This window comes from Elephantulus edwardii, unplaced genomic scaffold (assembly GCF_000299155.1).
Source record: "Elephantulus edwardii isolate Elephantulus edwardi_28Jun2011 unplaced genomic scaffold, EleEdw1.0 scaffold00004, whole genome shotgun sequence".
Lineage (NCBI taxonomy): Eukaryota > Metazoa > Chordata > Mammalia > Macroscelidea > Macroscelididae > Elephantulus > Elephantulus edwardii.
In genome coordinates this window covers 5,185,567-5,213,230 of record NW_006399754.1, presented here as the reverse complement: position 1 = coordinate 5,213,230, position 27,664 = coordinate 5,185,567, and the positions used below count along the sequence as shown (strand labels likewise).

Here is a 27,664-nt window from a genome sequence, read left to right as displayed (position 1 = left end):
AGGGATGTGAAAATTCAAAGCACTTTAAATCAGTTGAAATTCAAATCCACAAAGAAAATCAATAATAGAAGATCTAAATAAAATCATTTACATGCAAAAATTTAAAAAAATATTTCAAAAGTGATTAAATTAAACATTTCTGCAGATAAATCTGTAAAAATAAAATATTTTTATTGGAGACAGTTGTAAATCAAACTAATGTTATCTTGTTAAATAATAAAGGTGCTAATGGCATCAAATACTAGTTGTTTAGAAAACAGTCCCAACTACTAGGGTTAATAAAGAATTAATAATATTAAAAAAAAAAGTATGCTCAGAGTTGTAAATAAGAAAGCAGAAGCACCTACAGTTCTCTTGTTAACATTTGAGTATTCCTTCCAGACTTCTAAAATTATCATTTATTTATACCTTCATTCACTTTTATATAGTCATTCACATACACTCTTTCATTCATGTCTGTTTTATTTTATACCATCATTTCTGTACGTTGTGTTTTATAGAATTGCTGTTGACCTGTTAGCTTTATCTCCTGTCTCCTCTGTGTCTCCCCATTGTGCCTTCCCTAGTCTTTCAGTCCCACCCCCACTAATCTCTGCTCTCCTAGTGGTTTCGGCGCCTGTCTTTGGCACCCCTTCCACCCTTTCCCATTGCATCTGTTAACGTAGATCGCGCTCCTGTTTGTTAATGGGAATATCCGTGTGGGCTTCACCATGATTCTGCCCAACTTGGCGCTCCCTCGTCTTGGTCCTTACGCCGCTCTCTGTCAGCCCTTAAGTTTCTGTTCTTTCCCCTCCCCCACCCCTCGGTTACCCTTCTCTTGTCACTGTAGCAGTCGTGTGCACTCTATGTCCTTTTTTGACTGACTTATAATTGCATATAATTTTTAAAAAACCAAAACCCACACCTAGAACTATATCATGTCGTTTGGTGTTTTGGTTTTTCCCTTTAATGTAATCACTAGAAAGTTATGCCGCACTCAGTGTCCTGTGACCGCGCCGGCCGTGGCTCGCCTGAGCCCCTTTACCTGCGCCCCTTCCTCCCCAGGTGTCCTCTGCGGGATGATCGCCATCGCGGACGCGGTCAAGCAGGAGGCAGCGCTGGCCGTGCACACGCTGAAGAGCATGGGTGTGGATGTGGTTCTCATCACAGGGGACAATCGGAAGACGGCCCGAGCCATCGCCACCCAGGTATGGGCAGGGCCAGCCCAGGGACCTGCTCGTTTTAAAATGGTCAACAATTTCAGGCTCACAGAGGTGTCGAGAGAGGAAAATAGGGGCCAGGGCACCCACCGCTCACCTCCACTTGCCTCTGCTGCTCTGAGCCCACAACCCTCACACATGGCCTGGCCCAGCCTGGGTTCAATGATCATAGCCTCACCCTCATAATCCCGGGGGAAGGGGGCTCCCACTTTCTCTAACCATATCTCGGTTTTTGAGAATAAAAAAAGAGGATCAAGACTTGAGAGCTAGACTGGAGAGTTTTCTCATCTGTACAGTGATGGAGGGGCTGTGTCCTCTCCTCGTGCTGGCCCCACTCGTCTCATGTGCGCACAGCAGCTAAGTGGCTCATCCTGGGCTGATCCACAGACTCTTCTGAGCCATGCTATGAGGTTAGCCTCACTGCATGGCTGTCTGGCCCCTGTACAGTCATGCCTCCGAGTAGATTCCTGAAAATGGTATTCTTCCCCCAAATTAAAAGCAACTGCTTCTTGTGAGGGCGTTAACAGTACCTGTGTTTTGTGTAGCGTTCTTACTAATAGTGGGCTTGTTAGCTAGCTCCCTGCCAGGCTCAGTAAGGCATGTTTATCCACAAAGCAACTCGCACTGCCTGACCCCAAACACAGGAGTGAGAAGTGGCGCCGACTCAAGGCATGTCTGACGGAGGTGCCAGGGGTGAACCTAGGCGCCATGCTCCAACCGATGTGTGCACTGATGAGGTGGGCATCGCCCCACCCCACACCCCTGCTGGCCACGCAGTGTGTGTCTAGATGGTCAGGGGTGCAAGGTGGGGATAGGGAAAGCAGAAGCGAACTTCCTGTGGACGAGCAGGCAGGCCGGGAAGCCGTGTGGAGCACAGAGCAGCACAAAGTGCCGAGCGGTGCAGGGAGCAGCGTGGATGCGGAGTCGAGGCTGGGCCCACCAGGCCTGGAGCCAGGGATCAGAACAGAGAGTATGACAGGCCGGCTGGAAGCATGGAGACATCATCCTAAGAGAAGTGGGATCTGTGGCAGGAAGTTTTGTCACCATTTTTTTTGTTTTGTTGGGTTTTTTTAAATTAATGAACGTTTACAGAGACTTTGGATTTCCATTCATTCATTGTTGCACTTTTCTCCCTACCCACCCCTTACCCCTAGTTCACTCTTCTGTTTGAAAGGTAAAAAAAAAAATTAAAAAATTCATTGTTATACAGTCCCTACCCCCCTGTCCACTTCACTATGCAGCCTTCATTCTAGATTCCTGTCATGACAATAATACCTAATCATATGTCCCTTTTAAACAGTTCTCTCCCTCATCTGTTTCAATACAGTGTACATTGTTTAGCCTCTTTTTTCTTAGTTTCCCTCAACTCCGATGTCAGTCCCGCTTTACAGTAGTGGCACTATGCAGTATTTGTCCTTTTGTGACTGAGATATTTCATTTAGCATGATGTCCTCCGGGGTCACCCATTTTATATAATATTTCATGAGTTCCTTGTTTTTCAATGCAGAGCAGTATTTCGTTGTGTGAATATACCAGAGCTTCTCTGTTTGTTGATGGGCACTTGGGTTGTTTCCAGATCGTTGCTATTGTGAACAAAGCCTCAGTAAACATGGGTGTGCATATATCTGCTTGGGTGGCGGTTATGGTTTCTTTAGGGTATATTCCCAGTAGTTTTTAGAACACAAGTTTAGTATAAAATTTGACACAGTTATCGGCTTTTCCTGTTCCGTATTGTACAGCCACTGCTACTATCTACTTCCAAAGCCTCACCGGAATGTGTAGCAGAAGAGTGAGACATCCAAGCGATTAGTTGAGGGGAGCTGCTCAGACAGCCGTGTGGGGAGGAACCCACGAGATGGGTTAGTGTGCAGGGGGAGCCTGGTGGTAAACCTGATCATGAACCTGCTGGACTTTCTGTCTGCATCATCTGACGAGGGAGGGATTGGAGTGAGGCCTGACAGGATGCTGCTCGTTTGCTGTTCTCTAACTGCAGGCGTGGGGAGATCACTAACTCTGGCTCCTGCTTCCTTTCCTATCAGGTGGGCATCAGCAAGGTCTTTGCTGAGGTGCTACCTTCCCACAAGGTGGCCAAGGTCCAGGAGCTCCAGAACAAAGGGAGGAAAGTCGCCATGGTGGGAGATGGGGTCAATGACTCCCCAGCTTTGGCCCGGGCAGACGTGGGCATTGCCATTGGGACTGGCACAGATGTGGCCATTGAGGCAGCTGACGTCGTCCTCATCCGAGTGAGTGTGGCCGCCCTTCTGTTGTCCGTCTGTCTGGTTCTGGGTCACAGGAGTGACGAGGACTGGCGTGGGGGGCCGATTCCCCTCATAGTGTTTTCCTCCTGCAGAATGACTTGCTTGACGTGGTTGCTAGCATTCACCTTTCCAAGAGGACCGTCCGCAGGATACGCATCAACCTGGTCCTGGCGCTGATCTACAACCTGGTCGGGATCCCCATCGCAGCGGGTAGGGGTGCCTCTCACCTGGCCTGCTGCCTTTACCCCAGCTGTGGGCTGCTCCTGCAGGGTCCCTGCTGAGGACTTAAGTAGCCCACTTTGCTGGCCGACCGGCTGGCTGGAAACATCTTAGCAAGAGTTGGGATTTTGACATGTTCCAGAACTTGCTACATCTCTAAAAATAAACATGATGTTGTCGAGAGGATCCAAGCCTCTAAGTGCATAAATAGAATTCCATGGCAGATGAGTAAGAGATAGAGACTCGTGCTCAATTCTTTATAGTGGCCTCCAGTGCCACGCTCGCCTTGTTTGAAGTGGTGAGTGGAAGACCGGGGTCAGCAGTGATGGCCATCAGCCTGGCTGCCCTTCTTCCTCGTTCTGTCCTCACTCTCTCCTCTCAACAGCATGCTTGATTTTCCATTTTCCTGGGGCTCTGTTTTCTGAACTGTTCTTAGTACCCAGTGTATGAAAACGGATCCCACTGCTCCTGGGCACCGGCCACTTACTGGCACCATGGTGGTTAGTGGAAGTCTCGTCTCAGAAAGGGAGGTGCCCAGCGTTCAGTCTGCCTCTCAGATCTGAGCACGGCGAGGAAGTGTTCCTTTTCTGAACTCCTCCCCCAGCCCACAATCGAGTGAGTCTGGGAGGGGATACCCAGCTCTCCTGTAAGAAATACTCCTACATGGGCTGAGAAGAACCCAACCTCAGATCCCCTGTGTCCCACGATTGACGGTGCCTCACAGGGTTTAGCATGTGGCCTCCATCCTTTCTGCCCAGAGCGTTCTCAGAGGCTGTCCCCTCTGATGTTTGTACCTGTGCCGTCCTTCTGACGGCATCTAGAGTCCCATTTCTCCTTAAACAAGGCATTAGGAGGCTCAGACTGTAAATACGGCTACTGGGATCATCACTGTATGGGAGGATATGGCTGCCTGTGTTGCCAGCTCTCCCTTCTCCTCCCAGTCCCTGCCCCTCCTGCTCTGCTCAGAGCCTGGCCAGGTGGGCATGCCTGCCAGCCCTGGAGGGGCCCACCACAGTGCTCCACACACACACAGAGCCCAGGGCCGTGGACTCAAGGTCCCAATGTGCTCCCTATCTCTGAGGACCCTCACTGAGGCCACTGAGACCCTCACTTGCTTCTGCATACAGCCAGAATGCTGTGCTCTGAGCTGCAGCGTAAAGGTGTGTCTTTCCTCACCAGGTGTCTTCATGCCCATCGGCATCGTGTTGCAGCCCTGGATGGGCTCGGCGGCCATGGCAGCCTCCTCTGTGTCCGTGGTGCTCTCGTCCCTGCAGCTGAAGTGGTGAGTGCCCAGCTTGGGCGTGTTTGCTCAAGGTGGTCCTGCAGACAGCTACAGGGGGACAGGTGGCCAGGAATCCTTTAAACCTTTTCCCTTCAGGGCAGATTGAGGCTTGCAGGGGTGTTTCCTGGGGTGAGAATAGATGTTGGTTGTGCTGAAGTTCACTCACCTGAGGCAGAGACTGAAGGGACTGCCCTTCATAGAGCCAAATGTGTGTTACTATAAAGCTGCACAGACAGCCTGAGCTTCTCATGACCTCTCAACACACCTTCCCAGGCTGGGCCGCTCTGCTCATCTGACCAAGGGCTGTTGATACATAACCTCCATGTTTATTCTCATTCCCAAGAAGAGTGACCCAGCAGAGTGTGGAAATTATCAAACAGTGTCATTACTACCACATTAACAGTATCGTTATTGTCATTACTAAATCTTGCTGAAGATGATTAAAAAGCAGCTAGAACTGTAAATTGACAGCGAAGTGCCAGAACTACGAGCTGGTTTTAATAGAGGTCGTGGCACCAAGGATATCATTGCTAATGTCAGATGGATCTTGGCTGAAAGCAGAGTGTCAGAAGGAAATCTATTTGTGTTTTCTCACCAGAGATATTTGACTCTGTGCATCACAGCAAATTATGGTTAAAATTGAGAAGAATGGGAATCCCAGAATACTTGATTGTGTTCTTGCACAACCTACACCCAGACCAAGAACCTTTTGCTCAAACAGAGCAAGGGAAAACTGCAAGGTTTAAAATCAAGAAAGGAGTTCATCAGGGGTGTATCTTCTCCATACCTATTCAAGTTTTGCTCAACAAATCATTTGAGAAGCTGGATTTTACGAAGAGGAATGTGGCATTAGGATCAGAGGAAGACTCAAAAACCTGCATTAAGTAGATGTCACAACCTTGTTGCCAAAAGTGAGGAAGACTTGAAGTGCTTGCTGAAGAGGACCAGGACAGCCTTCAATATGGATTGTATCTCAGTATCAAGAAAAGAAAAATCCTCACCACTGGACCAGTAGGCAGCATCATGATAGATGAAGAAAAAATTGAAGTTGTTAATGCTTTTGTCTCACTTGGATCTACAGTCAGTACCCTTGGCAGCAGCAGTCAGGAAATCAAAAGATGAATTGCATGGGGAAAATCTGCTGAGAAACTTTTTGGGCTGAGGAACAATGATAACATTCTAAAAACTAAGGGGCATTTAATCTAAGCCATGGCCTTTTCACTTGCTTGTTAGACATCGTAAATCTGAATAATAACTAAAGATGACAGAAGAAAAATTGATGCCTTTGAGTTGTGGTGCTGGAGAAGGGTAGTAAACATCCTGTGGACAGCCTAAAGTACAAAACAGGTCTGTTCTGGAGAGGGTGAAGCCAGGCTGCTCCTTGGAGGCAAGAGGCAATGGTGACAGTCCATGTTTTGGACATGTTGTCAGGAAAGGCCAGTTCTTGGAGAATGACATCATGATTCTAAAGATAGAAGGTCAGCGCAAGAGGAGACGACCCTGAATGATAGGGATTGACACAGTAACTGTGGTAGTGGGGTCAGGTGTGTTGGAGATGGTAACGTTGGCTTAGGATGGGGCAAGGGTTGCTTTGAGTCATAGTCGACTGGCACATAACAACATAGGTGAATGGAATCCCTGCATTTGTCTTTTTATATTAAGGCGCATAGATATTTACCTGTTGTTGTTGTTGTGTACCACAGAGTTAGAATTAACCCATAGCTGACCCTCCGATGGGTTTTCAGAGGCACTTATTCGTATGGGAGAAGACTTCTCTTCCTTCTCCCACGGAGCAGCTGGTGGCCTCGAACTGTGTGCCTTTAGGATTGCAATGCAGCTTCTTGCCACTAGGCCACCAGAGCTCCTATATTTACCTACTTATTCATAATTTCATGACAATTAATGACTGTTACGTGCAAGATGTTTGAGTAGAAATTTTCTGTACTAGCTAAACTTTATTTGACCCATAGGAGTTTTAAGATCTTTTTCCTTTAAAAACCCATACGGTTTTGTTACTGTGTGTTATTGAAAGACTTAAGTGAGTGGGTGGTCTTTACCACGCTTTGTTTAAAGGAACTAAGGAAAGCCTGTCTCCTGGTGGCTCAGTGCTCTTGCATTCTTGACTTACAGCTATAAGAAGCCAGACCTGGAGCGGTACGAGGCGCAAGCCCAGGGCCGCATGAAGCCCCTGACCCCGTCCCAGGTCAGCGTGCACATCGGTATGGACGACCGGCGGCGCGACTCCCTGCGAGCAGCACAGTGGGACCAGGTCAGCTACGTCAGCCACGTGTCGCTGTCCTCACTGACCTCAGACAGGCTGTCCCGGCGCAGCGGTGCAGGTGATGACAGGGGAGACAAGTGGTCTCTGCTTCTGAGTGACAGGGATGAGGAGCAGTACATTTAAAGGCTCCAGGCAGGCGTGGAGGGACTCGGGAAACCCCGCTCCCCCTGCTCCAGGAGCCAGCACCAGGACGGGGGATCCTCGGACACCCCCTCACCCAGGGCCTTTCCTCGACATCACTCGTCAGCCAGGACACCACTGACCTCCCTGGGCGCTGCTGCTGCACGGCAGGTGGACGCTGTCCCCCCTCAGTGACACCGGCCTGGACTTGTTGGGAAGGTGGCGTCTTCACAGCCTCTGCTTCTGATACCTGGATGGCTACTTGTGAAGGGAGGAGAACTCGTCAGGACCAAAATGGTCTTTCTGGAGAGCTCATTAAAACTCCACATGGGCGTCTTCCCACGATGCTGTGTGCATTGTGCATCAAGGCCACAGTTTACCTCAGGTGTGACTGTTGTTTTCTGTAAGCGTAGCCCCTTCTGTGCCCTCCGTGTGCTTGGGGCCCAGCCCTCCCTGTCATCCGGGACCTTCCCTGCCATCCAGGACATTCCCTGCCATCCGGGGCAGGAATACCATCCTCGAGGTCCCTGCTGCTCTCCTGGACAGTTCTCCAAATACTCGGCTCACGCTTCCTGCCGAGTCCGTCTGCTCCCTCATGTCTGTGCCAGAGAGCTTGCCACAGTGCTCTTCAAATTGAAGAGTTCTTTGCTCCTTAAGACTCGCTTCTTTAAGGAGCCACAGTTTCTCATGCCAGTGAGAGCTGGAACTGACCAGCACAGAGGGCCTCAGAGTCCAGGTCATCTGTGGGGCATGGGCCATGTCCTGGCGAGCCCTTCTGGTCTCTGCAAAAGCCTTCATGATGCTTGAAGGAGGTGCCCTGGTGGGGAAGAGGGTGCATACAGAAACCCAGCCTGGCCCTAGGAGCATGGCCTACGTTGTGTTCTATGCAGGGTCGCCCATGGAGTGAAGCCTAGCCTGTACTTAGTAGTGGTGCCTGGGAGTCAGCAGCTCTGAGGAGAGTAAGGAACTCGTACTCACTGGGGTTAGACCAGGAAAGGCCAGAGGAAAGACAACCTCAACATCCCCAAGGGCTCCAGATGGCTTTGAACAGTTTCTGTCATGGCTGATGCCGCTATGATAGTTACAGAAAGGCTTCAGGTCCTCTGTTCATAGGGTCCCTATGAGTTGTGCTAGACCGGACGATAATCAACAACAAGAAGTTTATCAAATGCAAGCATCCCAGATCAGGAAAAATGACAAGTTGAAGCCTTGGACAGGGAGTCTCAGAAGAGGCATCGTGTACTCTGTCAGTAGCCTGACGTGGAGATTGGGTTACAGCCAGGACTGTGGATAGTAATACCCAGTCAAGGTGTGATCAGCCGTCATCTTTGATGAGGGGCTGCTGTTTTCCACTCCTGTCAGGCAGCAGACTTAGTTGTTATACAACATGAATGCTACCCTTGTTTATAAGAGGGCATTTACATTTCTAGGAAGGCATTGGCCTGTCAGTATTCCTGCTCTGGTTATCATTCTGGTGCGCCCAGGTTTTACAGATTTGGGTCCATTCTGGGTTTACTTTTCAGCCACAGCTGACCTGTTGGTGGTGTGCCACCAGATCGGGAGAGTGGGTCAGATCAGTCTCGGGCTGCTACTGACTTGACTGGTGACTGATGGAACCTCATCGTAGTTCACTATTGGAATCTGAAGTTTGATTCCAAGTTGAAGGCCTTATGACACATGAAAAATATTATTTATTGAATGTCACATATTTTCTAGGTGAATGTGAGCACTTTTTACATATTACCTCTAATTCTCAAAATGAACCAACAAGGAGATGATATCATTCTCCCCATTTTTCAGGCAAGGTAACTGAGACCCAGGCTAAGGGTCCTGTCAAGATCTCATAGCCAGTGTACATGCTGAAACAGGCGTTTTAATTCATGTCTGTCTGCTCTGAAGTCTTTACTTCTCACACCTTGAAACTCGGTTTGTTTGATAAGGAGTACCACAGAACAGGTTCTTAGTGCCAGGAGAATAGAACTACAGGGTGATTTAGTGACTTCGAGTGAAGCTTCACATTCACCGGGGATGGTTGGTTTTCCTTTTTGCCTGTAATTTAATGTTTGCTGGGTTTTCTCCTCTGAAGTCCAGGTGTGGGGTTGTTTGTTTTCAGGCTCCTTTTCCTCCCACCCCCTTCCCATTATGCCTTCCTGTTGTGTTTGGAGAATGTTCCTTGTTTGCTAACTAGAATTGTTACTGTCTAAATAATATAATTGTCTTGATTTTCCCAAAAGTGTTTTTTCCATAAACATCATGTTTATATGGATATAGAAATATTTATATAATTGTAAAGAAAATAACTTTTAAAATGTTCAAAGTATAAGGAGGTATGGGGTTTTTGGTTTTGTTTTAGTATAAGAACTATTTGCTATTTCACAGATTTTCATGCAATGCTATAATATAATAAAGTTACATTTTATTCATCTAAAAAGCTTTGATCTGTGAATGAGAGGCAAGCATGGTGGGGGCCACATGAGAATAATGAAGCTTGTGGCTCCGTTGCTTTCATGAACAGGAAGGATGAGGTGTGAACAGAAGAGGGTGTGGGGTTGACCAGAGTCCTCCTGATGTGATGCCCCAGGTCTGGTGTGCCTGCACCCAAATGCCAGCCCGGGCCAGTGGTGAGCTGCAGGGCCAGCTGTGCGAACATCTCCTGTTCAGGTCCTCTGCTCCGTTAACCACGCAGATGTCTAAATTACCATTAGATGCTCTTCTCCGCTTAGGGTCATTGCCTACAAAAGACCTCAGATGCACAGGGCCCTTGGCCGTGCAAGGAGGCCCCTGGACGGTGCCATTTATGCTATATTGCTAACTTCTTAACCGTTGGCTGTTGGAACCCACCCAACTGGACCAAGAAAGAAAGGCTTGGCCATTGCTTCTGAAAAGATCTTAGCTAAGAAAACCGTACCGAGCACAGTTCTGTAACACACAGTGCCACCATGAACCTGGATCCTTCCCTGGCTCGTTTTCGGAAGTAGATTGCCAGGTCTGTGTGCCTCACACACCTCAGTCTAGAGGCTCTGCTGAATCCTGTTCAACACGCCAGGAACACCTAGACCTCTACTGACTGTGGTGATTGGGCATGAGATGTACTGACCGGGACTTGAACCCCGATATCTTGCATAAAAGATTGATTCTAACCACTGCAAAACCACTGTACCCTATCAAAATATAAGTCCTTAACTTCTAAGGAGCTCTAGAAGTATGTTGGTTGAACACTTAATTTTGACCCAAAAGCTCAGCAGTTTGAACCCACTAATCCTTTGCTTAGTGGGAAGGAATTGTGCTGCCAACTCCTAGGCATGTGGTTCGAATCCACCCGCTGCTCTGCAGGAGAACGATAAGCAGTCTCCTCCTGTGCAATTTATTGCTTCTGAAAGCCCACTGGAGGGTCAGCTATGGGTCATTCTGACTTGACGGTACTCAACAAGCAGCCGCTCTGCTGGAGATGTTGTGGTCTGTCTACGTCCTTCAAACCCCGATGGGCAGCTAGGCTGTCTCCCATAAGGTCACAGCATCTGAATAGGCTCAGGGCCATGCATTTGGTTGGCCGTTGGGTAAGGTCTTTGCTCGTTTACTAAGGAACCAAGATTAATAAGGATTACTAATCAAATGTGTTAATTGGAATATTATTTTAAATGCATGAGGACTTTGTTCCTCTTTAATCATTATCTCTATAGATTTCCTGATGCATATAACCTTTTTCTTGAGTTATAAAAGTTTTATTTGCATATAATTTTCTTAACATCTCCTGTTGAAATAAAATTGAGGGACCCACACACCAAGAAATGCTCTGAGCAACTACTCACACTGGTTCCTGGCCCCTGTTTTTTGTTCATGTTGCTGTGTGAGAAAGGACTGCTGGGTCAGCAGGCGTGAAGCCACTCCTGTTTCTTCTTTTTTCAAGCTCCTCTTGGGCAGGGATGCAAACACCACTGTTGGGGCCCTTTCCAGAGGGAGATGTCTGCATGTCTGCCTCTTCCTTTGTGTGACGACAATAACGATGGCTGAAATTACAGGATAGAATACGAGAATGTTAACGAACGCTGCGAAATCCCAGCATCTCCTTTCTTCTGTTTAAAAGAACGGATAAACAGATGTAAAACCATCCAGGGACTAAAATGAAAACAAGAATTAGTGGGAATTTGACATGCTTTTTCCGGGAAATGGAAATGGCTGCTCCTAATATGAAAGTTGTAAATGATTAAAACACAGAGTAAAGCAAACAGAAATGCATGCGGTAGGAAGAAAAAGGCCCCCAGAAGGAAGCCTCAGGGCTTGATGTCCTGGAGAAGCCCATTGTGGGTGGGCTTTTAGGGACCAAAGCTCTGTGTCCCTTGGCGGCCCAGTTTCCAGTCATTTTGTCACAGAGGTGTATTATTAACACAGTCATTCTGGGTAGACCCTTTATACAACTAAAAGCCCTCATCCTCTCTGTCTTCTGACTCAGCTCTCCCTGTCAGAGCAGACCTGTGGGCTGTATGATTTTTAGTGCTTGATTCACAAGTGTATCACCAGGCCTTTTTCCCAGGGGCCACTGGGTGGATTAAAATCATCAACCTTTGTGTTAGCAGCCCAGAATGTTAGCTGCTTGCATCACCGTGACTGGCACTCAGTGCCCATGTTCAGGTAAAGTCTAGACAATGAGAACATTCAAGTATCACAAGACCACTGCGTGCCGTGACTATGGTGGTCCAATCATCTTGTTATTCTGGTTGTAGGAAGACTGCATCTTCATCTCATCTCCACAGGTGAGGAAACATTATCCATACCCACAGGAAGATCATTCAAAGCTCGCAGAAATGGGTCTAACCAGTTGATCAGTGGAGTCGATTAGGGCTCAGTGATCCTACAGGAAATAGAACTATCCTGTCAGTGCTCCATGGCAAACAGCAGAGCCTTGATGGAGTTGGATGCGGTGTTCACACGTCCCTCAGGCCCTGCAGCCCTGCCACATATGCTGCTCCCTCTTGCCCACCCGCCTTCTTCCCAAAGCACAAGGGTGGTGCCTGCCTTAGAGAGGATGTGCTTCCTACACTCACACCCCACCTGGCACACTTCACGCCCCGCAAGTGGGGCTGGCACAGGGCACTGACAGCACATTGTGCTTTACCTCTGGAGCCACCAGGTGTCTCTCTGAGCAAAACAACCTCCCAGTCTGCAGCAGGAGCCTAAATCCTGTTTATTGTTTTGTTGTGTTTTTTAAAAATGCACCTGAGAATTCAAACACCATCATAATGAGAACACAGGAGGAGGAGGTAGATGCTGGACTAGTTTCTCCCAGGCATGGGTGCATCTGATACAGTCTATTGCAGGCACACTGGCAGCCTGGGTTTCAGCGTTCTCCTCAAATGGGCATCTAGCCAGCAATAGGACAGTGTTTACTTAAGATCCAATGAGGCGGTCCTCTTCCTAGAGGGTCACTGAGTCCTAATCGACTGGACAGAGGTGAGTGCATTGTTGGCATGTGTCTGTTGATAATCAGGCCCACTTCTCTGAGCTTTATCTTCTGGAAGTCTCCTCCAAAAGGTCTGTACCAAATAGGTAGAATGTATTATATCTACTCAATCTCTATGCTGAGCAAATGAGCATGTGGCATCAGGATTGGAGGAAGACTCATTGACAACCTGTGTTACGCAGAGAACACAACCTTGCTGAAAGGTGGGGAGGACTTGAAGCACATCTCAACATGAAGAAAACAAAAATCCCTACCACTAGACCAATAGGACACATCATGATAGATGGAGACAAGTTTGAAGTTGTCAACAATTTAAATTTACTTGGATCCACAATCAAAACCCTTTGTAGCATCGGTCAAGAAATGCAAAGAAGTCTTTTATTAGGAAAGTCTGCTGTCAAGGGCCTATCCAAAATTCTAAAGAGCAAGAATGTCCAGTTTAAGACTAAGGTGTGCCTGATCCATGCCTTATCGTTCTCAGATGCTTCTATGCATCTGAAAGTTGGGCAATAAATAAGGATGACGAAAGAGAAGAAGACCCTCAATGAGTTGGGCTGACACGGTGACCACCACAGTGGGGCTTGAGCGGGATTGTGAGGACGGTGCAGGTTAGGGCATGGTCCAGATCATTGTTCACAGGGTTGCTGTGGGTCATAGTCTGCTTGACAGATCCTAACAACAGCAGCAACAGTCTGGATAATGGTGTTTCAAAACTTGAGCATAAAAAGCACAAGACTTGTAAAGGCTTAGGCGAAACAGTGGCCCCAGGGCTCACTCTCCAAACCTTGTGCATCTTGCCTCATTTCTTGGGCTCTACCTTTTCTTGGAGGCAGTTTTTCTCAGCCGAGAGAACATTCACTATGTCCCTGGGCCACTTTGTCCCCTGTGATGTCTATACACCCTGAGGGGTTGAGCCTCAGTTTTCTTGTCTGCTGAGTAAGAGACCATGCTTGCCTGTGCAGAGAGGTGAGAACAGGAGAGGAGGTTCATGGGAAGCCACCATACAAATACAAAGCGACAGATGGGCTCAGGTCATTGCAACAGGAACCCAACCTGTGCCCTGTCTTCTTTAGACCTCCCTACCTTGCTGCAGAAGTCTCTGGGGAGTGCAAACAGCTGAAACTCTTGACAGCCTACCCAAAGTTTGGAGGTTTGAGTCTACCCAAAGGCACTTCAAAAGAAAGATATGTTGATTTAATTAATAAAACTTAGCCTCTGCAAACCCCAGGGAGCACAGCTTGATTCCCACATGTGGGGCCATCATGAGTCAGAATCATTGAGTGGCGATCAGACCTTGCAGTTTTTAAAAATAGTAATGTGACCTGGGGCTCCGGCTTTCTCACCTGTAACGATAGTTCCTGCGTCATGAGGTGGTCACCAGGCTGCACGGAGATGGTCCATGTGACGCACTTAGAATAGGATCCGACCGTCCTGATGGCTCATGCTCACTGAATCTGAGGGGAAGAAACAGAATTCTCATCCTTTCCACCCGATGCCACAGACGCCATCCTTGATGTCGGTCACTGAGCCAGGAAACATGGTCAGGCCTTGACAGAGCAGCATTGTTGTGGCGTTGACCACGTAGGTTCTGTGCACGCTGAGTATCCTCGGGGAGGTTCTGGGATTGTCTCGAGTGGGGTGTGGGGCCTTAGAAGGTGTTCATGGCTTGCTTGAAGGCCACCAGTGCAGAGTGAGAACTGAGAAGATGAGTGTGAAAGGACTAAGTGAAGAGACCTTTAAAAACATTTTTACACTGTAACTTCAGTGAAAGTTTTCAGTTAATGAGTTTGCCATTCAAGCATGCAGTCATGGAGTTTTAAAAAAAATTTTATTATTATTTTGTTTGTGTGTACTATCAAATTGGATCTGACTAGTACAGAGGAAATTGCTCCTCCTTCTCCAGCAGAGCATCTGGTGGATTAGAACAGCATACCTCTGGGATTGCAATGCAGCTTCTTGTCACTAGGCCACCAGAGCTCCCTCATACGCGTTTTGTTTTATGATGTTAAATGCAAAACCGACAGTGTAACTGCACTCTTCCCACTTCTTCCCTGTGATTTTTGTTTCCATCAATCCTTTCCTACCCCTTCCTGCTGTCTGAGCATACTCTCTGGGCAAATTCTTCCTTCTTGGCATTACATGTTTGGTTACTCTAAGGAATGAGTGCCTCCCTGGTATTACCACCTTATAGACCTGTCTGCTATCTGGCTGAGCGTCAAACTAAGGAGGTGACTTTTGTCTTTGGGTTGAAAGGTAACTTAGGGCCATAGTCTTGAAGTCCCACTAGCTTCTCTCTGACCTGGGCTTCTCTTAGCCCTGGCCTTTGAGTTTTGTCCTCTTTATCCAGGACTTTTAAGAGTGGTCAGTGGTGGTTCTGGTAGATCTTCTGGTCCCAGGCTGTGGAGATTGAGTTTCCTCTGTCCATTAGGCTGTTGGACCACATATCTCTACACCTTTGCTTTTCTTCCCTCATCTATGTTCTGGGCAGGAAGAGATCAATAGTTGGCACCTTAGTTGCTCACACGCTTCTAAGATCCTTTTCACTACGCAAACAGGTTTCTTTCACGTGTTTTTTTTTTTTCAATTTAATGGGCTTTATTAGGAAACCAGAGCTTGGAAGGAGGAGTGGCATCCACTTCCGTAATAGCTTAGCTCTGGAAACCCTATGAACCTGGAGAGAGGATGAAAGGCACCCAAGCGTCGAGGACTCTCCTTCATAGGGTCGCTATGAGTCGCCTGCGACTCGACGGCACTTATCAACAACAACATTAGGAAACCAGAGCCTAGTGGTGGATGGGGCTGTAAAGGAATAGGCAACATGCACTCAGGACAACTGGATGAGATGGGTTGATAAAAGTCATAGATCAATAGTAATCAATTATATAAAACACAATGCAAAAAACCCCACAAACCTCCAAAACACACAATGCATAGAAATTACTGTATAAAATAAAATGTGGCTGAATGGGAGGAAAAAACCCACAAAACCAACAACCAAAACAAGAACTCCACATCAAGAGGACAGCAGTGACTGACACCATAGGTCTCCTATGTTTACTGAGAACGAGGGTGCATAGTAACAAAGTATGTTCCATGGACGGTGATCAGATCGTGACCTCACTTACCCCGATGTGGCCAGTCAGCCTGACACAGTGCCATGCCAATGAACCGGGCATCACTATGCGCGCTGCCATCACGTGTGCGACTTCTTAAGACCCAGCCTGGTTCATCTCCAAGGTCTTCTCCTGGAGTTGTACCTGATTTCATTGCCGGTTTTCATTCTAATCCACTGAGGAATGGGTCGGTTTGGCTTTTGTTTCTTGACCAGGAACCACTTGGTCCTGAAAGTCTTATGAAAAGACATAACAAAGACACGGATTTCTTTTTAATGATCACTCAGTAGAGCAGAATGGCAAATTCACACCTCTTGCACTATACTCAGGCGTTTGGCCAGTTTCACCAATCTTTTTTTTTTTTTTTTAATGTGACTGCTGCCTGAATCCAATCAAGGACTCTCACAGCCCACTGCCGGCATCCCTCCAGCACCCCCAGAGACAGACACAATGATGACCGTGAGTGATGGCTGCATCCTCATCCCCAGAACGTGTAGCTGTGTGGCCTCGCGTGGTGCCAGGACTTGCAGCTGCGGTGGAGGACCTTGAGGGGGGCAGGAGGAGAGCTGGCATCCTCGGGTGGTGCCCTGTAATCTTGGGGTCCTTCTAAAAGGAAAGCTGGGGGTCAGAGTCAGGAAATGTGACCGTGACCGTGTGAATAGTGTGCTGTGAAGATGAAGGAGGGCCTGTAAACCGAGAGATGTGGGAAACTTCTAGAGACCAAAGGTAATGGATTCTTCTCTAGAGCTCAGAGGGAAGAATGCAACTCCACCCACCCCACAGGGCTCTTGTGGGACTTCTGACCTCCAGAAATAGAAGATCATTCCTGTTGTTTTAAACCACCAAGTTAATGGCAATTTGTTATATAGCAGCTTTAGAACATGAATTTAAAAAAAAAAGTCAGAACTCATTGATTTGGAATCAACTCATGGCTGAGCCTCCGGCAGGTTTTTGGAAGCTGTAATTCACCTGAGAGATGACCCGTCTTTCTTCTGTGGAGCAGCTGGTGCTTTCAAATCGCCAGAAAACCTTTGGGTTAGCAAAACTCCCTACAAACTGCAAAAGCGATACACACACGTAACGTCTTCTGTAGGCCCTCAAGCCCTCCTGTGCTGCGAACAGCCTTCTAAGCCTGTGTTAAACCCACCTGAGAGCTCCCCACAGAAGTTCTGTCGCTGGGTTACAAACAGGCTTCTTTACTAGAGACAACTTCTCAGAACCTTCACTGTGTTGTCCAGAAATGACAGGGTGTGTCGGGCTTCCCTAAGGTCTGTGCACCCCCTTTCATTCAGGTGGTAACCCGATGAGTAGATGACGTTAAAGATGAACTTCAAGATGTGTTAAAGATGTTCCCCTGCCTGCACTCTACCCGGCTCCCAATCCCGGCTCCACAACCATCCTCCTAATCAGGAGCCGGCACTGTCCAGAGAGAAGAGTGATGGAGAAACCAGAACACAAGGGCTGAACTCCCGACCCCAAAAAGCCATAGTGCACACACACGAGTGAGAGTGTGGAAAAATGCAAGATGACTCTGACCCAGCATGTGATGTTAGTCCCGTTCTATAACAGTGGCACCATGCAGAATTTGTCCTTTTATGACTGAGCTACTTCACGCAGCATCATGTCACCCATTTTGAATAATATTTCATGAGTTCCTTGTTTGTCAATGCAGCGTGGTATTCCATTGTATGAATATACTACAACTTCTCTATCGAGGGTCTTCCTTTTTTTAATGTGATCGAGCCTCTACTTTGCCAAGCTTGATATCCTCCTCGAAGGACCTGATAACCCATGTCCAAAGTTCAGGAGACAAAGGCTTACCACCTTCTCTTCAGGACACATTTTGGCTGTGTTTCTTCCAGGACAGACCGAGTCAGTCATCTGGCAGTGCACGGTATACTCAATATCTTTTATCCACACCATAATTCAGAGGCACTAATTCTTCAGTCTCGCGTTGTCCAACTTTTCCATAGGAGACAATTGAAAAAACTTAGCTTGGACCAGCACAACTTATTCTTCAAAGTGATGTCTTTTTTTTTTTTTTAACACTTTGAAGAGATTTTTTAGAGCAGATTTGCCCAATGCAAATATATCATTTGATTTTTTTTAAGAGTTCAGCTTTTTTTTTTTAAATTGAACATGTTACAAAAATTTAGTCAAAAAGACCCAATGCCATGTCATCACCACTCTTCTGATTCTCCTCTCTTTGCTTCCACTTTCTTCTCCTCAGCTGGAGTGGCAGCAACAGAGGAGGCTGGTCCTCCAGGCTGTGTGGTCCGCAGGCCGCTGGGGCAGGTCCACCAGCACCCACATTGCAGATGAGGCTCCCAGTGCTGACATTTGCCAGGGCCTTTGCAAACAGGCCAGGCCAGAAAGGTTCAACGTTGACACCGGCTGCCTTAACGAGGGCATGGATTTTCTCCTCCGTGACGGTCATCTCATCGTCGTGCAGGATGAGGGCAGAGTAGATGCAGGCGAGCTCAGAGACGGAGGCCATGGTGCGGTGGTGCTAGGCTGAAGGCCGCTGGGTGTGGTGCGAGTCACTGGATAAAGTGAGGAGGACTCACCCCAGCGTGGTCTTAGCTTCCTCAGAAGAACCGAGCACCTTAGCAGCAAATGAGGAAAGGGACATCAGTTCATTTCTTGACTGTTGCTTCCTTGAGTGTGGATTGTGGACCCAAGTTAAATGAAATACTTGACGACGTCACTCTTTTACCTCTTGGTCATGATGTTGTGTTAAATGAAATACTTGACGACTTCAATCTTTTCTCTCTTGGTCAGGATGTTGTGTAGTGGTCCGTTTGTGAGGATTTTCATTTTCTTGATGTCGAGGTGTGATCTGTACTGAAGGCTGTACATAGTCTTTGATCTTCTTTCTTTAAATAATGACTTCAAGTTCTCTTTCAACAAGCAAGATCATTCATCTACATTTCACAGGTTGCTTGTGGGTCATCTGCCAGTCTTGATGCCACGTTCTTCACACAGTCCAGTTTTTTTCAGTATTTGTTCAGTATACAGATTTAATAAAGTGAAAGGATATAACCCTGATGCATACCTCTCCTTGTTTTAAACACAATGTATCTCTTTGGTCTGTTCGAATGACTGCCTGCCCATCCATATACAGGGTCTAGATTTGATATTGTGGCATTTAACTTCAAGTTAAGCTCAGTAAAATGTTCTGGAATTCCTATTGTTTGCATTGTTACTTTTAACTTACTATGATCCACACAATAATGTATGTTAAAAATAAAATGTCAAGTGAAGAAAATCATAGACACATACGGGTTACCAGCTGTGTAGACCCATCTCACGGGGCCCTCATGGGTATCAGGGCAGAACATTCTCCATGGGGTCTTCAAGGGTGAGTTTTCAAAAGCAGGGCACTATTCTTCTGAGGCACCTTGAGGTGGACTCAAACCTCCAAATCTGGTGCTTTAACTGTTGGCACCACTCAGGCTCAGACACACATCTGAAATATGCTTTATGTAAATAAAATAGAAACAGTGCTGTATCTATAGAAATGCAAGCTTCTGTAACAAAACTAGATACTTGAACTGAAAGGACAGACACTAATATAAGAATTAGTGATTTCCTCTGAGGAGGAGGGATGCAAATGGGATAAGGGAAAGAGAGAGTCTTTGATTATATTTGTTATTTCTAAGAATGTGAAGTGATTAAAATATGCAGAATTGTCTATTCTAGTTAAATGTAGGTAGTGGGTACGTGGATGTTTATTATGTTTCTCTCTATCTAAACACACACACACACACACACACACACACACACACACACACACACATTGTTGTGTGCCATTAAGTCAGAATCAACACATAGCTGACCCCAGTGGGTTTCCAGAGGCTGTAAATCACACTGGAGGAAACTGTCCATCTTTCTCACCTGGAGCAGCGGGTGGACGTGACTCATATGCCTTTGGTTGGTTGTACAACCCCAACCCGCAGAGCCACAACAGCTCTGAAATTATTGCTGTCAAGTAAAGACCAAAGCCATAGCTAACTCTCCAAAAAGTTTTCCAGGGGCTGTAAGTCAGTTGGGAAGAGATTATTCTTCTCTTTAGAAGCCACTGGTGCATTTGAACCAGCAGAAAAGCACAGAGCTTTACTCCCAAGAGCATAGTGGACGTATAAACACACACACACACACACACACACACACACACACACACACACACACACACCTGTGTTCTTCTTACGTTCCTTCAAATCAGAACCGACTCATTGCTGACCCTCTAGCAGGTTTTCAGAGACAGGAAATCCCACGGGAGGAGACTGCCCATCCTTCTCCCACATTACCGTCTAATAGGAACCAATACACAGCTGACCCTCCGTTGTGTTTCCAAGGCTGTAAATCATGTAACGGGATTGTCCATCTTTCTCTCTCTCGGAACTCTTGGTGGATTCGAACCTCCAAAGAAGTGTGGCCTTTGGGTCAGCAGTACAATTCCCTCCAGGCTATGCCTCCAGAGTTCCCTATATATGTATGTGTGTATATAATTATCCATTGTTTCCCAGACTTGCTTTTTCTATCCTCCCTCCTTTTTTCCTGACATTGTTGTTGTTAGGTGCCATCAAGTTGAGCATGACTCATAGTGACCCTGTAAACAACAGATCTGAACCCTGTTCTATCCTGCACCATCCTCACACTTCCTGACACACACGAGCCCATTGCAGCAGTCACTGTGTCAATCTACTGAGTTGAGGGTCTTCCTCTCCTTCACCGACCTTCCACACTTCCCAGCATCGTGTCCTCAAGCAGATAGATCCTGCATACCTTGTCTCTGTCTCCTGCCTCCTGCCTTTGAGTCTCTGGAACATCCAACACTGAGAACGGTGCCGCCAGCGGTGTTGAGTGTTACTGGTGAGATGAGAGAGGCAGGACAGTTGGAGGTGCCACGAGGGTCAGAGCATGTGAGGACAGGAGTTGGCAATGGTGCATGAGGTGACATGGGCCCCAGAGGCTTGTTAAAATCTGCCAGTCAGTGTTCACAGGTAACAACTTTTGAAGTAACCAGGGGTAAACAGTTGGTGGGGAGAGATGCCACATGGTGTTTGCATGTAGCAGGGATGAGAGAAGTATTTTGAGGATGGAGCAAGGTCAGTCCATGGAGACTCACAGGACTAAAGACTCTCTAAGGACCACACCACCTGAGCTCCCTCTTCACTGACCGTGGCGTTGCTGAATCCGCATCTACTCCTCTCACTTCCCTTCCCTTCCCTGCGTACCCACTCGGGCAGCAAACTCCTCCTTGCCCTCACCCAACCCAGCCCCTGGCACCAGCTTCCCACGTGGTTTCCTGCACACACACCCCCCACCCCCCACCCCTCCACCAGCACGCTGCCATTTGTTTAGAAAGAGAAAGTCTTCCTGTTCCAGGACGTCCAAGAGCAGCCCGCCGACAAGCAGTGCTGCTGACCCCCACAGGCCTTCTAGCGGGGAGGAGAGTCGCCCCGCTGAGTTCCACGGTGCCACATTTGCCTCTTTCTGGAGCATTACAAGATTCAAGGTGGATATGGGAGAGGCAGTGGGCGGGCATTCATCCAGCAAACATTTACCTTCAGGCTTAAACTCTCCTTCCAGACTGGAATGAAGGGCGACCCGGGGCCTTTTCCTTCTCAGCCCAAAGCAGACAAAGCGGCGGGTTGGGAACGAGACACACCGATGTTTGAATAACACCTTGGATCTTGAATGCCTCGCTCAGTTCGTTGGAACCTGAGAAAAAAATGATTGATAAGCGTGAGAACGATGCACAGGAATGCTTAGGGGATGAAGGGAGGGACCAGGGAGGAGGCCTGAGTCAAGCAGCGCCTGCCAACTGCTATGGAAGATGTTTGATACGATTCTGAGGGAAACATCACCAAAAAGGAAAAGAAGTTTTACCAGGTGACTTAACAGCTCAAATGGAAGGGTTTCTTGGATAACTGATCCCACGAGGTGGCCAGGGCTACCCTGGAACCCAGGGCCAGTGGGACACGCAGCCAGAGATAAGGGCTGACTCGGTGGGCTTCTGTGCTTGGATGGCTGCACAGACCAAACCGGAGTGAGGCCCTGACTCCAACGTCCTTTCTCTGAATGACAATGCAGACTAAAATATGTTTTCAAGAAGGAAAAGACTGACTGCAAACAGCTACTTCTTAGTAAGCTTAAGGAGCTCTGGGGCTTCAAACAAACTCATTGCCATGGAGTGGGAACCGACTCAAGGCTGACCCTCCATCAGCTGTCCAGGACCTGTAAATGGCTGGGGAAGAGATCGCCCCTCATTCTCGCTCAGACCAGCTGGTGGATGCAAGCCATCAGAGGTGTGGCCTACGAGTCAGCAGCGCAGCTTTCCACGGACCACAGCGTCACAGGCTGCTTGGCTCAGCAAAAGGTTGGCAACTCAAATCCATGGGAGAAAGGTGGACAGTGTCCTTCCTTAAAAACGTACAGCTTCGGAAACCGAATGCACAGTCACCATGAGTTGGAAACATACTTGGTGGCAGTGGGTTTGTTGAGTTTTGGGATAAATATAAAAATACGTGCCAGGAGCCATGATGTGTATGTGTAAACCCTTCACATTCCTATTAATTCTCACAGCAACCCCACGTATTTTACAGAGGAGGACTTGACACACTGTGACAAGAGAGGGGTTTGCTGAGACACCTGGCTCCTGACAAACATGGTCATTGTTTGTTTCGTAAAAGTGAGTTGTTGAAACTGTATCTATTAGGATCTCTCTCTTCCCATTCTGACCCCCTTCCAGCCCACATTGCTTTATAACAAGTAATGTTGGAGGGGCTGCATTGAGGTTTGGGATACAGATGTTGAGTTGGGACTGGATTCACCCCCAGGTAGTTTGGTTTGAGTGAGATGCATTATTGTGACTGGCTGTAGGACTGATTCCCAAGTCTCCCCTACTGTTGCCTCCCAGACCCACCTAGTGTCGTGGCCATTCTAGCTACCAGTCAAATGATGGAATGAAAGGGCCAGGCTTGCAAGCCTGATAGAGACTAGGGGGAACCCTGAAGCTACAGCCTTTGGTCACCCTTTGAACCTGGAATAACATTCATACCCACGGCTCACATTTTACCCAAACAAACAGTTCTATCAGACAGGACTGATAGTAAGGTGACCAATAACACCAGGAGGTCGCTAACTCCCTACCTAACCGACCATATACAGTTCCAAGGGCAGCGTTTGCCCAAGCACAAACCTCTGAAGGCAGGAAGGGCTAGGATAGAAGGATGAATGGAAATGAGAGTCACAGGAAGGATGTGGGAAGAGTGTTGTTTCATGAGGTTACTGTAATGTTCTAAAACAAAAGAAGTCTAAATGGTTGAACGGAAAAATCAATTTGTTTTGTAAATTTTCACTCAAATGATAATTAAAGTGAGGAGACATTACTTCCATCAATCATGACAGAGGAAAGACAAAATTATTTTTAAAAAATTTGTCATATGGCATTTTTTTTTACAAAATAACTGTCACATGAAGAGGCAGAGAGACCAAAAATTTAGAATACAAATGTTAGAGAAATATGTCTAACCACATAGTTGTGTGCTGACCATGGTGCTGAATCAAGAAGTGTGTCAGACTCCTAATAAAACAATAAATTAATCATCTGGGTTCTATTTGTGGGGTGTCCTAGCCATTGAGTATTTGTAATTTGTTACAATGTATTTTATATTATAAACCAACATAATGTTGAACCTGATTCCATGATTTTATATTCTGTTATCTTAAAGTAGTGATTTAGTGGGGCTCCCCCCCACCACCACCACCCAAGTAGCTGGGATGATCCAAGTGGTATAAGCTTTAGGCTACTCAGAGCCTGCTGGCTTCCTGATAAAACCCCATTTAGTCACAAGCTGAGAATCACTGGGGTTGGGCCAGCATCCAGGCCAGGCCTGTCGGGCCTAGAGGCCCAGGGTATCTCAGCTTTCACATGCACCCAGCCACTTGGGAGCTTGTTAAGTACAGATTACAAAAAACTAGCTGAGAACCCTGGAGGTCGCAGTTCTGCCGGCCACACATGGGGTCACCGTGAGTGAACTCAATGGTAACTGGCTCAGTAGATCTGTCTGGGCCCAAGTGGAGCCCACTGTGCCATGCTGTGAGGGGACAGAGTCTCCAAGTGACCACACTGCATGCTCTGCTGCCCTGTCACCAGGTTGCTATTGTGCTTCCTCACCAGTGGACACTCTCATCTCATTTCCTCACTGACCATGCCCTTCCTCTCACTCCTGTCCCTGGAAGCAGAGATGAGAAGTTTCTTGAGAACCGTATTGTACAACTCAACTCTCCTTTTACACCAGGGGGCTTCTGAAGTGGGCCAAGCAGTGTCTGTGGACCACCACTCCTGCTCAGTCGCCTGCCAGCGGGCACGTCCATTCTGGAGGCGAGAACATTGCTGCTTGGGCTGGGCCTCACTTCGTAACCCGTTACCTTTGTCTGCCAGTGGGTGGGATAAATGGGGGTCTCAGGGTCAACACTGTCTTCTCAAGGAGAACGTCTCCTCCAGCTCCTTATATCTCAGGTGGGTGTTGCGCACACCTCTGCCAACCCCGGGCCCACTCTGCTTTGGACTTACTCTGCATGCAACAGCCTCTTGGAGGCGAGGTGAGTAGTGGGGCCCTGGAGTCTCCAATGCATTAGATGTAACTCTCAAGGTGGTTGTAAGTCCTTCATGCCAACAGAAAAGTTGGATCTTTGAGTTTGCCCAGAGGTGCCTCAGAAGATAGCCTGGCAATCTACTACCAAATAATCAACTGTTGAAACCCCGGTTCTACTCTGACACACGTGGATCACCATGCATTGGTGTTAAATATGCAACATCTGCTTTGGATTTAACCCCCCTTTTGGAGATTTACTTACTCTCTAAATAGACCCACTTCCGTGAACATCTTCAAGAGCACCATCTACTTCCACAGACTGCCAAAAGAACAAACAGATACGTATTGGAGATGGTAAAGCCAAGTTGTTCCTTGGAGACACAGATGACAAAGCTTTGTCTCACATATTTTGGGCATGTTGCTAGAAGTGGTTATTCCTTGGAGAGGGTCATCATGCTTGGAAAGGTGGAGGGTCAGTAAGAGAGAGGAAGACCCTCAACCAGATGGATTGATACAATGACTGTAGCAATAGGATCAAGTATGCCAGAGATGAGCCCGGGTGGCCTCGTGGCAAGAAGCTGTGCTACAATCCTGAAGGCATGTGGTTCGAGGCCACCAGCTGCTCCACAGGAGAAGGATGGGCAATCTCCTCCTGTGCGATTAACTGCTTCTGAAAACCCACTGGAGGGTCAGCTATAGGTTGGTTCCAACTCTACGGTACACAACCACAACAGCATACCAGAGATGATGAGGATGGCACAGGATAGGACAGGGTTCACAGGGTCGCTGGGAGGCATGCTCGACTTGACAGCACCTAACAGCATCTGTGGACATAACCCAGCCCATCGAGCTTCACAGAGATCTAATGAGACGTTCTTCAATGACTTAATAGTTACGTCTTTGTGTAGCCCTGACACGTGCGGTCTTCTTACCTGCACTTGTGAAATTGAGCATTGTTGTTCTTGGCTGCACTGACCTGGGAATTCAGACGAGTCTCTCTGACACCAGGTCCCTTTGACTGTGGTCTCTCAACGTGTGTCACAAGCAGCTGTGTCCCAGCACAGGGCCACTTGGACACTTTGAAGCCTGTGGAAATTTGAGGAGGGGCTCAGGGTTTGACGTGGCTCGTGTCCTGCCAGCCCCTCCCTCATGTCACGTGTATTTTGCCAACCACCTCTGGCGCTCTGTCTGCTTCTGTCCCCGCTAAAGTGCCAAAAGCCCAGGCCATGCTGGGCGGTCACCACCAGCCCACCCGAGGGCAGCATCCTGCAGGGGCTTCACTTTGTTTCCTTTATAGCAGGTGCCAGACTCCACGCCCACTGCCCTCACACTGATTCTGACTCTGGGCGATTCCCTACTGGACTTCCAAGCCTATGAATCTGTACAGGAGGTGACTGCCCTTCTAACTCCTTGGAGCAGCTGGTGCATTCGAACCACTGACCTTTCAGTTCGTAGCCTTACCCTATGCTACCTTCCCCTGCCTACCCTCACCCCTCTGCTCCCACCCTCCCCCGCCTGGATCTTCATACATGTTCCACAATAATGGTCTTTACAGCTGCATTTCTTCAGTGTATTCAGATGTTTGTCTTGAGGACCCATTTTCCAGGAAGGTTAGAATGCTAAGAATGGGGGGACCGGCTGTGCTTTCTCACTGCCCTTCCCTCAGAGGCTTTCTCCTCTTCAGTGTCCCTGAACTTCAGAACAAAAAGGACTGTAGACTGGCAGTTCTGTCCCAGGCTCTGCAGCCCAGAGGGCCAGTCAGAACACAGCCTGGCCCGGGTCTGGGCTGCCCTTTTCCCAGAGGGCCTGTCAGAGTGCACCCTGGCCTGGGTCTGGGCTGCCCTGTGCCCAGAGGGCCCGTCAGAGCGCAGCCTGGCCCGGGTCTGGGCTGCCCTTTTCCCAGAGGGCCTGTCAGAGTGCACCCTGGCCTGGGTCTGGGCTGTCCTTTTCCCAGAGGGCCCGTCAGAGCGCAGCCTGGCCCGGGTCTGGTTTGCCCTGAGCCCAGAGGGCCCATCAGAGCGCAGCCTGGCCCGGGTCTGGGTTGCCCTGTGGCCCGTCAGAGCGCAGCGTGGCCCGGGTCTGGGCTGCCCTGTGCTGCCTCTGCAGCTGCCTCTGCAATAATGCAGATGCAAACTGGAGAAAGGGGCAGGGCAGTCTGTTCCCCAGGAGCGCTCACTAAACACACCACCAAACACACGCTGTCATTGGCTCCAGAGCAGGGAGATGGTGTAATTATAGCCATTACCAGGGGTTCACTCTGCTCAATTGCCCCTCAAGGGGAACCTGCCCGTTGCTCTGGTGCCAATGAGGATAAAAAAAGGAAAAGCTGGTAAATTTCAAAATGTCACAGGTAAGAGCAAATGTTTTTACTTAGCGCTTTGATTATCTGCTTAGCAGTTAATGGATCTCATCAGCAGTTTCTACAATTGATTAAACACTTCGGCCTGCCCTGGCTGGGAGGCCCAAGCACAGAGGGAGAGAGGACTTTGCTTATCAGGCCAGGTGACCTCAGATGCATGAAGCTTTGCCTCAGGCTGGTAACAGTGATTGGAGGCCTGGCAGTGTACCCAGCCCCCCTGTTTCTTCATTCTGATCTGGACAGCCAGGCCTTGGAGGGAAAAGAAGGGGGTGGATGGTGTGGAATTCCTTTTCCTGGAAAGCTTTCATTACTGGACACCTGTTAGAACTGACTGCCAGACAGAAGGCTCGATACAGGCACGCTGCCCCTCAGCCATTGCTATAACAAATGACAGCTCCCTGGATGGCAGATACGCCTCTGACAGCTCAGAGACCGGAAATCAGAGACCCCAAGTCAGCAGGGCCACGGTGTGTCAGAAAATCCAAGGGTGGTTTTCTTTTCTTGTCTCTTTAGCCTCTAAGGTGGCCCCAACAGTTGCCTGGGTGTATGGCAGCATGATACCAGTCTCTGGCCTTTGTTTTCCTGTAACTGTCTTCTTATACAGGAAGCTCTGATGGCCTAAGTCAACAGGAGACTATGCTGCTAACCCCAAGGCCAAGGTTCACATCCACTAGGGGCTTTGAGAGAAAGATAGGCAATCCCGTCTCATCCAATTCACAGCCTCGGAAATGCAATGGAGGGTCAGCTAGGAGTCAGTTTTGCCTTAATG

The 27,664-nt window shown here is 48.1% G+C and overlaps 1 protein-coding gene and 1 pseudogene across 1 annotated transcript in view; one reads left to right on the top strand and one right to left on the bottom strand.

Moving 5' to 3' along the window:
- Positions 1–7,362, top strand: part of ATP7B (ATPase, Cu++ transporting, beta polypeptide) — a 68,059-nt gene extending 60,697 nt beyond the window's left edge. The window contains exons 17-21 of the mRNA XM_006879519.1: positions 1,045–1,187; positions 3,239–3,442; positions 3,550–3,667; positions 4,856–4,958; positions 7,089–7,362. Coding sequence (XP_006879581.1) covers positions 1,045–1,187; positions 3,239–3,442; positions 3,550–3,667; positions 4,856–4,958; positions 7,089–7,362 — 842 coding nt within the window. The remainder of the gene's footprint in view (positions 1–1,044; positions 1,188–3,238; positions 3,443–3,549; positions 3,668–4,855; positions 4,959–7,088) is intronic.
- Positions 7,363–18,082: 10,720 nt separating this feature from the next.
- LOC102871805 lies at positions 18,083–18,427 on the bottom strand (annotated as a pseudogene).
- Positions 18,428–27,664: the final 9,237 nt, after the last annotated feature.